This window comes from Pyrgilauda ruficollis, unplaced genomic scaffold (genome assembly GCF_017590135.1).
Source record: "Pyrgilauda ruficollis isolate IOZ18807 unplaced genomic scaffold, ASM1759013v1 scaffold19, whole genome shotgun sequence".
Classification (NCBI taxonomy): Eukaryota; Metazoa; Chordata; class Aves; order Passeriformes; family Passeridae; genus Pyrgilauda; species Pyrgilauda ruficollis.
In genome coordinates, this window is record NW_024518095.1 from 3,760,742 (window position 1) to 3,775,412 (window position 14,671).

Below are 14,671 nucleotides of genomic sequence, written 5' to 3' on the forward strand. Positions count from 1 at the left end.
GCTGGGATACTGTTAAATTTCTTCATAGTAGCTTGTGTGGGGCTCTGTTTTGGATCTGTGCTGAAAACAGGGTCAGAAATATAGAGATGCTTTTATTATGGCAGAGTAAGGCTTACACAGCATCAAAGCAACCTTTTTGCTTTCTCACCCCATCCTACAAGTGAATGGGTTGGGGGTACACAAGGATTTGGGAGGGAGCAGAGCCAAGACAGCTGACTCCAACTGATCAGAGGGATGTTCCATACCATATGGCATCATGCTGGCAATAAAAGTTGGGCGTAAGAAGAAGGAAGGGAGGGACGTTTGGAGTGATGGCATTTGTCTTCCCAAGTCACCATTAAGTGTGATAGGGCCCTGCTGTCCTGGAGATGGCTGAGCACCTGCCTGCCCATGGGAAGTGGTGAATGGATTCCTTGTTTAGCTTTGCTTGCATGTGCAGCTTTTGCCTTACCTGTTAAACTGTCTTTTTCTTAACCCATGAGTTTTCTCACATCTACCCTTATGATTTTCTTCCCAGTCCCACTGTGGGGGAGTGACTGAACATCTGCTGGTGCTTAACTGCTGACCAGAGTTAAGCCACAACACTCTGGATCATCATTCCAAACAACAACAATAAACAACTCTGGAAAAATTTTCTCAGCAGCTCAGTTTGTGCCCTGCTAATTGCACTGCTTTCTGCTGCACGGGTGGGAGTGGGAGAAGTAAGAGGTTAATTCAGGAATGAACCCAACCATGGCAGAGCAATCTCCTAAATGCCCAGTAGACACCTGCCATGCAGCAAACATGAAAAAGTTCTCTATTGCAAAGAAAAAAGAGGAGTGGGGAAGATTTTAGGTTTTCAAGACACTTGTCTTTAACTTTAAATACCTTTAAATCCAGCGTCGTGGGGTTTCCTGAAACAGGAGACCCTGAACTACATCTTTAACAAACTTCTCTGGTATGTCCTCATGCAATGAATTCTGCCTAAGTTACACAGGGAAGCATTATCTTTACTGCTGTTTACAGCCTTTCATTTTCTGTCACAGGGACTTCTACTCCTGTTAAACCTCTCTGCCAACACAAAAATATTTAGCCTGCCTTTAGTGTGCTCTCTCCTGGCTTTTTAGGCTTCATTTTCGTTCCCTTCTTTCAACTCCTCTGTGTTCCCTACCTGTTTTTTTGAATCATTACTCCTCTTTAGCTCTGCCCATAATTAAGGGTAAACACAGTCTTCTTGTGTTTTAAATGTAGAGTTTCCAGAGGCAACCCATCTTCCACTATCACATCCTACTTTGATCATGCTTTGAGCATGCTTTCCAAAACTACACTAGAGGCGTAACTGTATCTTCACAACAGGTACCTGTGTAACACTACTTGAAATTATCCCTGCCAAAGACCACTACATTTCTCCAAGATGAAATTCATCTACTCTTCCAGTGGTTTCATGCTCTCCAGGGAGTATGAAGCAATTTCAGAGGGAAAAGAACAGAAATTCCCCCCTTTTTGATAGTGAGAGGAGCTTTGAGTATTTTTTTTGTTACTGTTGGGTGAAAGGTATTTAGTTATTTGATAGCTTAAGGAAGTTTTCTGGCCTTAGAGAAAGCTGTGAGAGAGCACAGCAGTAAAACCACATACCAAACCATCCAGATTGTAAGCACAAGAGAGGCAGTGCACCTTCAAACAAACTGAGAGTTCTTACTTGTAAACAAGGCAGTTCCAAACAACCTCTCAAACACCAGCCTGACAGAGCCTATAAATTCACAGGATTAGTAGTGCAACATTTTGTTGCTACAGTATCATCTCTCCCAAGCATTTGAACTATTGTAACAGGATCAACATTTGAGGCAACTCAAGACAGGAGACAGAAGTGAATAATACACCTTTACAGTGAATTTATTCCCACCTTGCAATCCTTTAGGAACAGAACCAAGTAGCTGTGTTACAGCTTGGCCAGGCACCCTTCCAGCAGAGCCTGCACACTCCCTCTCTTCCCTGGGATTCTGGGGGCAGCTGCCACCAGGACCTCCCTGGCTCAGTGTCACAGCTGCCACATTGGCAAGAAAGGACACCAGGGGAGAGGGAACCTGACAGAAGTCAAGGAAAATTTCACACAATTTCTCTAAACTGAAGAATCTCAAATTTGCTGCTTGAACATAAAAACCAATTAGTTAAGTCCTTTGACCTCATCCTTGCCAGAGCTCTTCACTACAGAGGGTTCAGGTAGTATTTGACTCCAAGACTAGGCACATGTATTTTGAATTCTCCAACAAACAGACAAGGTATCTTCCTTCCTTCTCCCTCATTTCCCATGGAAATAGAAAACAGGCTGAGCTGGTGAGGGCGACACTTCCTTCTCCCTAAAAGATGGCCATAGGGAGCATGGAACCTTTGAGGACAACTAATCTGCTCAGGTTGCCTTTCACAGGAGAGGCTGCTGCCCTGTGTCCCAGGGCAGTGTGCTGTCCATGCCCACGCTGGCACAGGCTGTGGCACAGTGCTCCACTCCTGTCCTGGGGGCTTCTGCCTCTGCCCCTCTCCAGCACCCGACAGCATTTCCAACAGCTCACACTGGCACTCCCACAGAAGTCCATGCTCTCGTTCCCTTAGCACGTGCCTCAAAGGAGAAAAGATATCTCCAGACCACTCACTTCAGGGAGAAGTGCAGCTTTTATTAGAGACAGCTCTATCCCTGGGCTGTGTTAAACCAGCCACGCTGCCAGTCCCAGCAGCAGCTGTCACACATCAGCTGATAACACAATCCCAATGCAAACCTCTGGGCTGCAAAGCCCCAAAGAACTATGGGCAGTGTGTGTTAAGTTGTTCCATGCCCATGTTTATACACACACACCTGAAAGGATTATGCTCATTCTCTGTTTCCATTAACATGCTCTTAGTTTCAGATTTCTAAATTATGCTGTGCAGCAAGAACTAGAAACTTACTGCTGGCTATAAGAGTTTCTTCTTCTCTTGATTCCAGTGCTTTTTCAAAGACAGATGAGCTGAGTTACCAAAATAGTTCCTTCTCCCCTCTATGAAAGCACTTCACAGAACAAGCTTGTGATTCAGGAATCAGACACTTCTCTAAAACCAAGCAAGAATGGAATTACAGCTAATCACATTAGCCTGTAACTTTTTTTCCCTCTAAAAGCAGGATTAAAGGCAGAGATGGGGAACTTCCCACATTCCCACACACCAGCTGCATTCTCCCAGACTCAGCTTGCTGAACAGCTAATAGAATTACCATCCATAGACCTAGGATTTTCAGGGATTACTCTGGAGAGGTTGCCAAAGGAACTAACTGGACTGCAATTCCTGGCTTTGCACTACCAGAAAGGGATAGAAAGACCTTAAAATGACATTGAGAGGTACTCGGAGGGAGCCACAGTCTGAGGAAGTTGCCAACTAGATTTTGTAAGGGCTGTGGAGACACTGATCTCAAAGTTTATTGAGAAGAACAGCAAAATGAACTGAAAGCCCAGGTTTGGAGACGTGATTGATGAGAGGAGTGACAAGGTGAGGGAGAGGGGATTGCCCTCCAAGACTGATGCTGATGTACATCTGTTTTAAGAGACCACTGTACATTTTAATGCCTTATCAATTCCTTCCTTATGGTTAACAGCATGTAGGGCTAAGTTCTAATCTTCAAATTACTCATGAAAATAGCTGAAAAACAATTTTTTTTTTGTTGTTCAAAGGGGACAACGAAGAAGGAGAGAAAATTTTCTATCTACATTCTTCAAAATGTCAGTCACTCATATCAAACCAAACATACATAAAACTTTGACCTTTGTCATGACATAAGCAACAATAATCACTGAGCTAGCGAGCTTTATGATTAGTATTTTCCATTTCCAAACACCAAAATCTAAAGTCATATTCCACCCCATCATGGCACCACAAATACAATGCAGGTTGCACTGTAGAACTTTTAAACTTTCTAAAGGACAAACCTTACAAGTTTGAACTTAAGAAATTAGAAGTTTTCTTTTTTACCCATTTTTTTGGGAAATTTGATTTGATCTTTCTGAGTCAAGGCACTTACAAATAAAGTCAGTAAAGAAAAACAAAAACTAGTTCAGATAAATCTAGTTTCAATTCCAAACTTCAGCATTCATTCATGAAACAAAGATTCCTAATACAAATTCAGAAGAAGCAGCACGTTCTTCAAAATGAGGTTTCAAAACACACAAACAGCAATTTAAGCACCCTAGCTTTATTGCACAGGCTTCTGCAAAGCATCACATACTGCTGAGCAAATTAAAAACCCAAGACCCTCACTCAGCCTGCCAAACACTTGCACAGACTTGGAGCCATGGAATTAACAGTGGGAGGGATGCAATGGGACAGAGGAAAAGGCACTAACTTGTCCCTCCCCACGGCCACTGGAGCCAAGGGAGTGCCACCCTTTGCACTCTGGGGTAGGAGCAGAGCTGGCCAGAAGCTTCATGAGCCTGGTCTGCAAGGCAGGGACAGGAGAGTAACACAGGGTCCTTCCCTTTGAAAGTGATCATCCAGTGCAACCCTCAGTCTGCTGAAGAGGACCTGCTCTCATGTACAAAGTTTGGGCCTGAAGCAATTTAAGGAGTGCTCTTCCCAGCCAGAAAAGGTTGCTGCCCATTATTAAGTTTCACATCTTCTTGCCCTCTCCTCCCCAGACAGGCAGCAGAGATAATGAATCAAAAACGTCCACAAACAACAATAAAATAACTTCCCTCAAAAGAGAAGGGGGAAATAATAATAATATTTTTTTTTAAAATATTAATGGCACTTAGCTAGAAGGGGGGTGGGGAAATGTTGCCTAAACCCACCTTTTACTCAAACTGTTTCAAAACCTAACAAAATCCATGAGCTCGCATGGTGACCTGCCACATCTGGAAAATACAGAGATCTCTGATGAACAGCAAGGTAACTTATTTTGTCTCTTCACAAGACATCTGCACAAAATGGAGCACAGCTCAAGTTATAAGAGCTGGAGATGTGTCCTCAGTCCCACCTCTAATGTAAAACTCCACCAAGGACCAGATTGTTAGTTATGACTGACAGGTATTTTACAGCATTACAAACATGCACTACGCATCATCTGTTTCTGAGGAGGTCTCTAACACATACCTAAAGACAGAAAAATCATACTTGGCCTAAATGAATCAATGTTGGCAGGAAAAAAAAAAGGGATCTGCTGCAGAACTTGGCTGGAGATGGATCTTTTTTGCTCCTTGCAGGGAGTTTGGAAAGCAGAAATTATCATAACAGGACACAAAGGACAGAGAAACAAATCAGGGAAATCCAGAAGGGCTCACAGTGGGGAGCAGAGAAAAGGAAAGAACTCACCTCTTGTCTGTACCTTTATGCAATGGAGTAGATACACAGTCAGGACAGCACAAAAGGCACTTAGATAGGGGACCAGCAGATGACATAAAAGAAGAAATTAACTGCAAAGACTTTGGAAACAGAGCCATGCCTATAAAGGGACAATCTCACTGACCTCTAATGCCAGTCCAAGGACATTTTGCCGCAGGATTTCTGGAGCAGTGGTATGCAGGACATCAGATGCAATCAAAGCTCAGTGGATTTGTCCCCTTATTGTAGCAGAATACTACCATGGAAAGCATAAAGACAATGGTACATAGTTTTCTACTTCTCCTCACCCTTTCTCCCTGAGATCAGGCAAAAGCTGGCTGTCTCAAATCACAGTTTCAGCGTCATTGTTGTTGCCTGCAAAAGAGGCTGAACAGCATCAAAACAATCAGTCAAGATAGCTACACCTTAGGGTAGCACTTTAGAAAGAAGAAAGAGAGAGGGGGGAAAAAGATACTAGAAATGGTTATCCAGTTTTAAGCCACAGTCACCACCTGGACCTCAGACCAGCTCTCATAAGAGGGGAAGTGCAGAGCCTACAGGGTCTGACATCGTTCACAGAGTTGAAAACACGCTGGCATTATGACAAGTGACAGCAATGGACAGACAGATCTGCCCACACCAGAGGAGGGAGAGGCTGACATGATCCTGGGGGACCAGACCCATTCAAATCCTGCTTGTCTTGGAGTTGGTGCATTTAGGTCCTCATTTGGGCTACACAAGATTTTCAGTCCTGTCAAGCTGGAGGTTCTCTGCAGACACAGCACTGCCCATACCCCTCCACCTCAAGCAGCTCGAGACTCCCTCAGCAGATTCCCTCCCCCTTAAGCCTCACTGTGGTGAACACAGATCCCAAACAATGAGCAAACCTCTCAATTTGCCACCCTACTTCATGCCAGAAAGTTGCCTGCTGGCCACAGCCCCCTAAAACCTCTTCTTACTTGAGTTTCTTTCTTAAATCAGTGTGATTGTTAAGTTAGGTACAGGGTCCATATTTTGGCATTCCCCAATTATGCATTGACCACATACCCTCCTGCACTACCTACTGCACTTGCTAATGTTGACTGCCTCAGCGTGGTGTTATTTTTGTCCTTCCCCCACTCAGACTCCAGCAATTAAACCATGCTGTGATCAAGAACCCTTTGGCTGGCTTTACCCGACAAAATACTGTGTGCAGTATTTATTTGGAGAACGTTAAACTCTTCAGCCATACACATGCCTTACATGCAGTATTGGGAGGAGGAATCACACCTGCCTGCAGCCATTTTGTGAGCTTCACCTACTGAACAGCTCATCCAGCATCAACCACTTAGCAGCCACGGCACTTATAATCCCAAGTACAGCTGGCAGCATCTACCAGACAGCAAGTGTGCTGCTGGATGAGGGACATAGCGGTGAAGAAGCCAAAAGGCTTCAATGGAGCTGCTGGCCATCTCTTACTTGCTGGATCCTCGAGCTACCATTCAATAAAGCTTCCACCCTGTGTCAGCTGGGTTTGAGGGGCAGAGCAGCTTGACACAAGCTGGGAGCTCTCTCACCAGCTCCGCTCCCTGGTTAGCGCCCGGAGCACTTGAAACTGTGACCTAGTCCACCTGACCTCTGATCAGGAAACCACTCTGGATAATATGTGTATTATACCTGGACATCCCAAACATACCCTACCAAATAAATGTGACTGGCCAAATGGGAACCAATTCTTAGAAGTCACTTTTCTTTGTGTTTAATAGGAAGGAAGAAAAAAAATCATTAGAGACAACAAAAGGCACAGCTAATATGAAGGTGCTGCTGTGCAATAGGACCTCTTGCCTTTTACAGTTCAATCAGAACAGAAATCCAAGGGGAAGTGGTTAAAGACCCAGGTTAGATGTAGTTCAGGAGACTCTATCTTCCTTGCAAATGCTGCTCCATCACAGATGTAGCACCTTCTCCAGCCTCATGCCACAGCAAAGCAGCTATGTCTGCTCTGCCTAAATTATCTCTCTGCACTCATTAACAGCACTCCCCCACTCCAAGTCTTATTTGGGATTCAGCTCACAAAGCTGACTTAACCCATCCTTAAACCCACAAACCATATTTCTTTCTCAAGTGGCACTCAGATCCCATCAGAGAATGACCTATGCTTTGCAGCACTGCCTCCTTTCAAGGTCAAACTGAGCATGTTCCATTTGATCACATCCACAGGCTCACAGCAGTTCACCCCGAGGGGCACAGCCCTGTCAGGTTACTCTATGCCTTGACGATAACTGTGCCAAGCCACTCCCACTTACACCTATCCCAGTGATGCAGCTGCAACAGAGACAAACGGACAAAGCGGGAATGTTTGCAGGTAGCAGCAGCTGGCTGCCACCTGTGCCAAGGCAGAAGGGTCCAAAGGAGGGTTACCTGAGAGCACACAGTCATGCTCTGGGGTCAGAAGCTAGGACCATACTCAAGCAACCTTTCAGAAACAAGACAACATTGGTCTAAAGCCTCTGAGGGACTAGCAATACGAGATAGCTTCGAGGGATGAATTTCATACTTGCCCCACTAGGAATCACATGCGTGCAACTCAGACAGTATTAAAAATACCTGAGCACCATTTACCTTTTTGATGCTCTTTCTATTTTTCTCCTTTTACCCCTGTAAGTCCTAAGAAATCAGAGGCCACATAGGAAAAGTACACAACAGCAGGAAAAATAACTGTGTCATCAAAACACAGAACCTAAAACTTGAGATTCATTCTCCACATTCACGTCAAATCTCTTGCCAAAACTTATCCTAATGGCTGCGGTTCTTTTCACTTGGAAGAACCAGTACATTTACACATGTACATTCTTCTCCAAGGTTATTCTGAAATCATTACTTGCAATGCACTTGGCAGATTAGAGGTGTTACATAAATAAATATTAGATGCTATAGCATTAGGTCTTACACAACGAAAGGGACTTCTGAAGCTCTTAAAATTGTCATGAGGTTTCTGTAGGCAGTTTTACATGAACCCAGGCTTAAACAAGAGCCAGGCAATATACATTAAAGTTAACATTACAATATGCATAGAAGAATAATTCATACAGAGAAAAACTGTTCAGTTGTCTCTAGCTACATGTATGGGACTTGAGTTTTTAGTTCATTCATCAGATCCTACTCAGTCTTATGTTCTGAACTAAAAAAGAATAAAAGAAAATATTTTCATCTAGACAAAGAGAATTGCAAACAATTTTTAAAAAGTTTAAAAAGGAAAGTAATTCATTATTTCTGTGTACATAACCTGACAACCAGACAGAACAAGATAAAAAAAGTATTCTTTTCCCATAAGTCTCATCCTCCTGAAATTTGTACCAAACAGAACACACAGAAGAAATGTATTTACAGATGGGGTATGAGTCATGCTCCCAGGTGAGGGTTAGAAAGACTATCACTTCCAATTCACAGGAGCAGGACTGTGGTGCTGTTATCTTCCATTAATAAGAAGCAATGGGGATTAGAATGAGCAATCAGTAGTTGCAAGCCCTATGATATCCTCCAACATCAAAATATTCAACTCAAGACAAGCATTTTCTGTGTTTTTCCTTGCCTCAGCTCACAGACATGTTAAGCTTTCACCTGCTTCATAGCATTATTAAAATGCTTAGCATTTGAATAAATAGTTTGGTCTAAACAGAACATGAAAGGTGGAAGAATACTTCTGTGTTATCTTAACTCACCAAAGTGTTTATGATCACTGAGAAATGCTGGAAAGCATTTTAACAAAAACCTCCAGTGAATTCTCACATACATTCATTTGCTACAAACTAAGTAACATAGCATGAGAAAACATGATGCCATATTATCAGCCTCACAAAAAATCCAGTACTTTGAGAAGAAAAAAAAAATCCATAAACTGCTCTCCCTCTTCATTTTGAACTCTAACAACTTGCCAGTGTAATAATGCTGGAAGGACACGGTCATCATACTTCACCTACAACTCTGCATTCATTATGGGTCAGTAACCACCAACACCCTGAGGAAATGTAATTTCTACTGCAGGCCCGCAGAGCGGAGATACCACAGTATCACTGAAATGCAACATTACAGAAAAACAGCCCGGACTTTGTCTCATCAAACAAAAGGCACTGCAGGGATAATAAACTGACTTTTTAAGCCAAGAAACACACATACCAGTAAAGTCAAGTTTCTGGAAACCTATTATAACTCAGAACAGCAAAGGTATCTGAAGTGTCATTTAGAATTTTTCAAAAAGTAAATTAAAAAGGCAGGCAAAATTGTCTCTTGCATGAGGACACAGACAACATACAATCAAATCTTTCCCCGTCCCCTAAGTGTATTTGATAGTACCTTTTTGAAGTTCTCCAAAGAGATGGCAGAAAGGCAAGAGCAAAGAGGGGAACACATGTGACACAGAAGCAGCCAGCTATGGTCCCATCCCCAGGATTCATACAGTTTAGAAAATCAATTATAGTACTGGAATCTGTACTGTAGAAATATACATTCAAAATGGACGGAAAATGACTAAGCTTGTTTTTCTACCACAAAATGCTACTCAGTTGCAGTTTCTCTGCAACTCCACCAGCATGAGCACCAGGCTAGTTCTTTGTCATTTGCAAATTTAGCATTTATTTTATTGTACCATATGTAGTCAAGGGAATTCAACTAGGAGAGGTAGGCTCTGCTCCATCCTGTTCACCCTCTACCTTCACAGAGGGAGGAAGATAAAGCAAAAGAGGAAAAGGTGAAAAATAATGCTCTGGATAGAGTTTAGATGCAGTGAATATCATCTGGGTCATTTCATGTTACATACTGTCTGCTCCCGCTTTTACTTTGCCAGTTACTTTCAGAGCTGAACACTGGGGCTGCTTATCAGCAGTGCTGCAGGGAAGCAGCGTAGCACACAGAAATCAGCACAGGAAGGCACCAAAGAAGAAACTTCCCTGCCAGTAACAGGGGAATCCAAGCAGAAGCTCCAGAAACAGCTCGTGGTTCAGACAGGGAAAGCTCTAGAGGAGATGCCAGTGGCCTCGGGAGTGCAGCTGCTCGCAGACGAGAGGGAGGGACGAGTAAATAAAGTGTGAGGCAGGATCCATCCCACCCTCCCTTATTCAAATAAATCACTTAACTTTTCAGACAGCAGCAAATCTCCTTACTCCTCTGGATTAAAGGCAGACTTAAAAGAATATTTGTTAATAGACTACCCTCTCCCAGGGTCATTCCTGATGCACACCAGCTAACCACATGCAGAAAACTAAGTTAAGGGCACCCTTACTTAAAAATGAAAAGTTTATTTCTAAATAAAACAATACCTTTAAAGACAATTAAAAAGCCTACTGACGTGGGATACAATTTCAGTTTTGCTTCTATGGAGCTTGACGAACATTAGACAAGTGTCTGTGGCAGAAGAATATCTCTTTGAAACATGGCCTTTTGCCATCCTGTGTGAGGTGAAATGAAATTCAAGGTCTCAGAGCTCCTTGCTCAGGGCAAGGAAGAGACAGCAGGACAGTCATTCCAGAAGACAACCTTTAGGCTACTCACTGACTAAGGAGAGATGAATCCCTATGGAATTCCCAATAAAATGTCAAGAAGCAATGATATTTTATCACAGTACCAGGTATGTTTCCGAAGATTTCATTTGCCTGCCTGCATGTTTTTCATAATGATCACTCCATTAAAAGAGGGAAAGTTAATAATAAGAAATAAAGGCTAATTTACATTTCACTACATTATATCACAGAGCTAAGTAGGTAATTTAAAAAATAAGTTAAAATGTATGACATGAATGAACAATATAGCAAAAATACCCATTACAAAAATGTTCGGTACAAGAGGAGGAAGAAAGTGGAGTGGAGGAGAAATGCTTTTTCCAGGGAAATAAGTCAGATGAACAGGCCCATACCACACAGATTCTAGGGAAAAGAAATAGTCAACAAGGTGAGCTACTTTGTCAGTATGTTTTTTAGTAAGACATACTAATCCTAAGGAATCAAAGAAACAAGAGGAATCCCCTAAAAAGTTGCATATTTTGTAGATACAAACTGCTTCAGTCTGGCATGGGAACCAGGTCTAACCCCAAAATGCCTTCTCCAGCTTGGATGAAACACCAACATGACAACATCAAGGAACTCCAGTATCATCTGTAAACTGACATGTTTTACAACTAAAGAACATGAATGCTACAAATGCTTTCCTGAAACTCAGCCTCCAGGTGACCTACTCTCAGAGCCAGAATTTTTTCCTAAAGATAGTGAGACAGATGCTGCTGCTGGGTGTGGAACATAAATCCACTGACTCAAACCCTGCTGTGGATTGGCTCACAACATCAGGGCAAACACAGTACAGGTGGCACACGCTCTCCTTATACCTTCTGGGCCAAATCCCCACCTTCTAAGTCTACAACAAACCTCTCATTAGCACCAGGAAGTAAAAATCCCTCTGTCCATAGGCATCCCAACCAACAAAACACTTTTGCTGATTTGCTAAAACATGAAAACACAGAAAAGGCTCAGGGAAGCTGCACTTTGGCACACTGCAGGTATAGCATGTCTTCTCTCATGTCTTCACACCAAAGCAAATTAGCAAGATCTGAGTTAAATAGCTGACCTTTGTGTTACATCACAGGCTGCTTGTGAGGACACCAAACTTCCTCCTAACATTCTTGTAAGTGCTCATTTGTATTGTAACAAAAGGCAAACATTGTTCTGATAGTTTCCTTAATATAGACACTGACAAAATGCTAAATAATAGCATGAAAGTGCTTTATTCCCTGCTTTCCCCAAGCCACCAAACTTCAGAATATGTATAATAATAATTTCATCTTCCTGGTGCTTTTTCCATTTATTTTCTTTATGTAACTCAAACCCGTTTCTAAAGAAAAACATAGTTCCAACACATATCTCCCAGCAAGTCTTACAATTATTTTCAGAAAGCCTGGTAATAGCTCAGTATAAGTAAAACAAAACAAAACAAAAACAAAACAAAACAAAAAAAAAAGTTCATATTTGGAAAAATCTGAGTTTGCCCATATTTTCTTCTTTTTCTTTATTCTTCAATGCTTTGCCTTTGGAAAACAAGGCAATTTTGGTAGCACTGCTTTCCTCTCAGCTTCTCCACAGCGAGCATTTTGAGATCTTCGGGTTACAATGAACCCCAATTTTGGAACATCATATATATACTTCTGGGAAGAGGGTAGTAACACATTTCCTAGTTCTCTCTAACAAGTACCATCTTTCCCTTAGATCTGCTCCACCAGCACTAGAGCCTGCAAGGGAAGGGGATGAGACAAAAACCCGAAATCAACGAAACAAAAACAAACAAACAAAAAACCAAACAACAAAAAAGCTACTAGAGACAAAGCAAAAGGGCAACTTCTTTTCACATCGATAACAACAGGAACTGAAAAAGCTAGTGACTTTTTTATGCCTCCCAATTAACCAAGCTGCTCAAAGCTCAAGAGGGAAGAGCAACAAGTACATGAAAACAATCCTGGTATGTTCTGCTTTCATGACCACCAGAGCCACTTACTTTAGCTCCAAACACTCTCTCACATCACCAGGGTCAATGAAACCTTCACTTTCCAGCAGCCACATTTTTCTGCCCCAGCAGTCTCAGGTGAAGCTCATGGGATGCACACACCTGGGAGCCAGAGAACCTCCCTTTGTCACCAACTTGTCACCTTTGTCACTTTGTCACCAGCTTGCAATTACAGTTACTTGCTGAAAGCCACAGAACTTCACCGAAGCTGAAAATAGCAGCATGTAGTTATTTTGGTAAAGAAGGACTTTTTCAGGGACTATTATAGTGGCAGAACAATTAGAGCTTACTTTTAAATATTTAAACTTACAGTTCATGGGGAATTTGCTCAGTAACCTATTCAGTTCTTTATTAATCCGGGAACAATCCAATTTAAAATTCTTTAAATCTCTCATTAAAATCTCTCTTTAAATCTTCCATTTCAGCATCCCCAATGATGTAACAACCTTTTAAATAAAACTAGTGATTGCTCATTAACAATGTGAAGCCTTCACTGTAGTTTTTGCAACAGCTTTTTGAGGAATTCATGTAGTCTGAAGAGACTATAAAGAACAACTCGTGGTCTGAAAGGGCTAGCTTAGTAACTTTAGTAATCCCTGAGTTGGTAGCAACATGGATGGCCAGACATGCTCAAGACTTAGAAGCAGTAACAGAAAGAAACCAAATACTGAATCCTGCACCCAGAATCCTTAAGGAAAACAATGTGCCTACCGATAAAGGCATCAAGTGCAAGGACATGCCTTGCCTCTGCAGCTACTCCCACTGCCAGCTGGATGCATCCAAAGGAACACTGCCTTTCGCCTGGCTGGCAAGGCTACAACCAGGTCCCGATCAGACACCCTCTAAAGTAAATAGAATTATATGAGTGAGTCAGGGCAACAAACCATTTGGAAAGCCCAGGGGCTAGCCAATGGATTTTTTTTTTTTCTTTCAGTTTGGAGCCTGTGGTCCTCAAGCGTCTCCCCAAACTGAAAAGCATTTTGGGAGATATGTGACCAGTCCCCACCAGCGAGCACGAGGGCTGTCAGGTCCACAGGAAGGTGCTCCAAACCCCACATATCTCACTATTCCTGAGCAGCGGGAAATATTTACACACGCACAAACCAAACCGTGTTTCCTACCAAAAGCCTTTTTCATTCCAGGGTCAAGGTCCGAGACGGCTGTTCAGTACCCAGAGGGTATCCCATCCTTGGCCCCTGGGCTCCCGGAGCCGTCACTACGGGTAGGGCAGCCTGGTGCTGCCCCTAGCCATCCTTCGCCGACCCGGGTACCGGCACTTCCGCGGGGACTTTCAAGGGCAGCCGACCGTCTGCATCCTCGGGCTCCCACAAAGGAGCCACCCAGGTACAGAGCTACGGCCAGGGCCGGACGCACGGCGCCGGGGATGCCGCTCCCCTCCCCCGGCATCGTCCCCCCGCCGCTCCCGCCGCGCAGGCCCGGGGCTGCGCTCCCCCCGCCTCCGGCACCGCCGGGGGCTCCTCGGCATCGCCGCCCTTGGCCGCCGGTGCGCCCGGAGCGCGGGCAGCGGGCTCGGCCGCGCTCCACCTGCTCGCCGCGCCGTACTCACTCCGCGTAGCCCGTGGTCCAGGGCAGGCGCCGGGTGTCCTTGCTGAGGATGAGGATGGGGCGGGCGATGTGGTCGGCGGAGCACTCCACCTCGTCCGGGGACAGTCCCAGGAACTCGGGTCTCCCGTAGGGGAAGCGGAGGGGCAAGTCCGCGCCGCTGCCGTGGTCGGCGCCCGCGCTGCCAGCCATGATGCCGCCCATGAAATTGGCCACGGCGGACTTCACCCGCGTGAGCATAGTACCCCCGCCGGCGGCGGCGGCAGCGCCG

At 43.9% G+C, this 14,671-nt stretch overlaps 1 protein-coding gene across 1 annotated transcript in view; it reads right to left on the minus strand.

Annotated features, from left to right (window-relative positions):
• The window catches only part of PPM1H (protein phosphatase, Mg2+/Mn2+ dependent 1H), a 131,184-nt gene extending 116,544 nt beyond the window's left edge, over positions 1–14,640 (minus strand). The window contains exon 1 of the mRNA XM_041465665.1: positions 14,405–14,640. Within this exon, the coding sequence (XP_041321599.1) occupies positions 14,405–14,640 (236 nt within the window). The remainder of the gene's footprint in view (positions 1–14,404) is intronic.
• Positions 14,641–14,671: the final 31 nt, after the last annotated feature.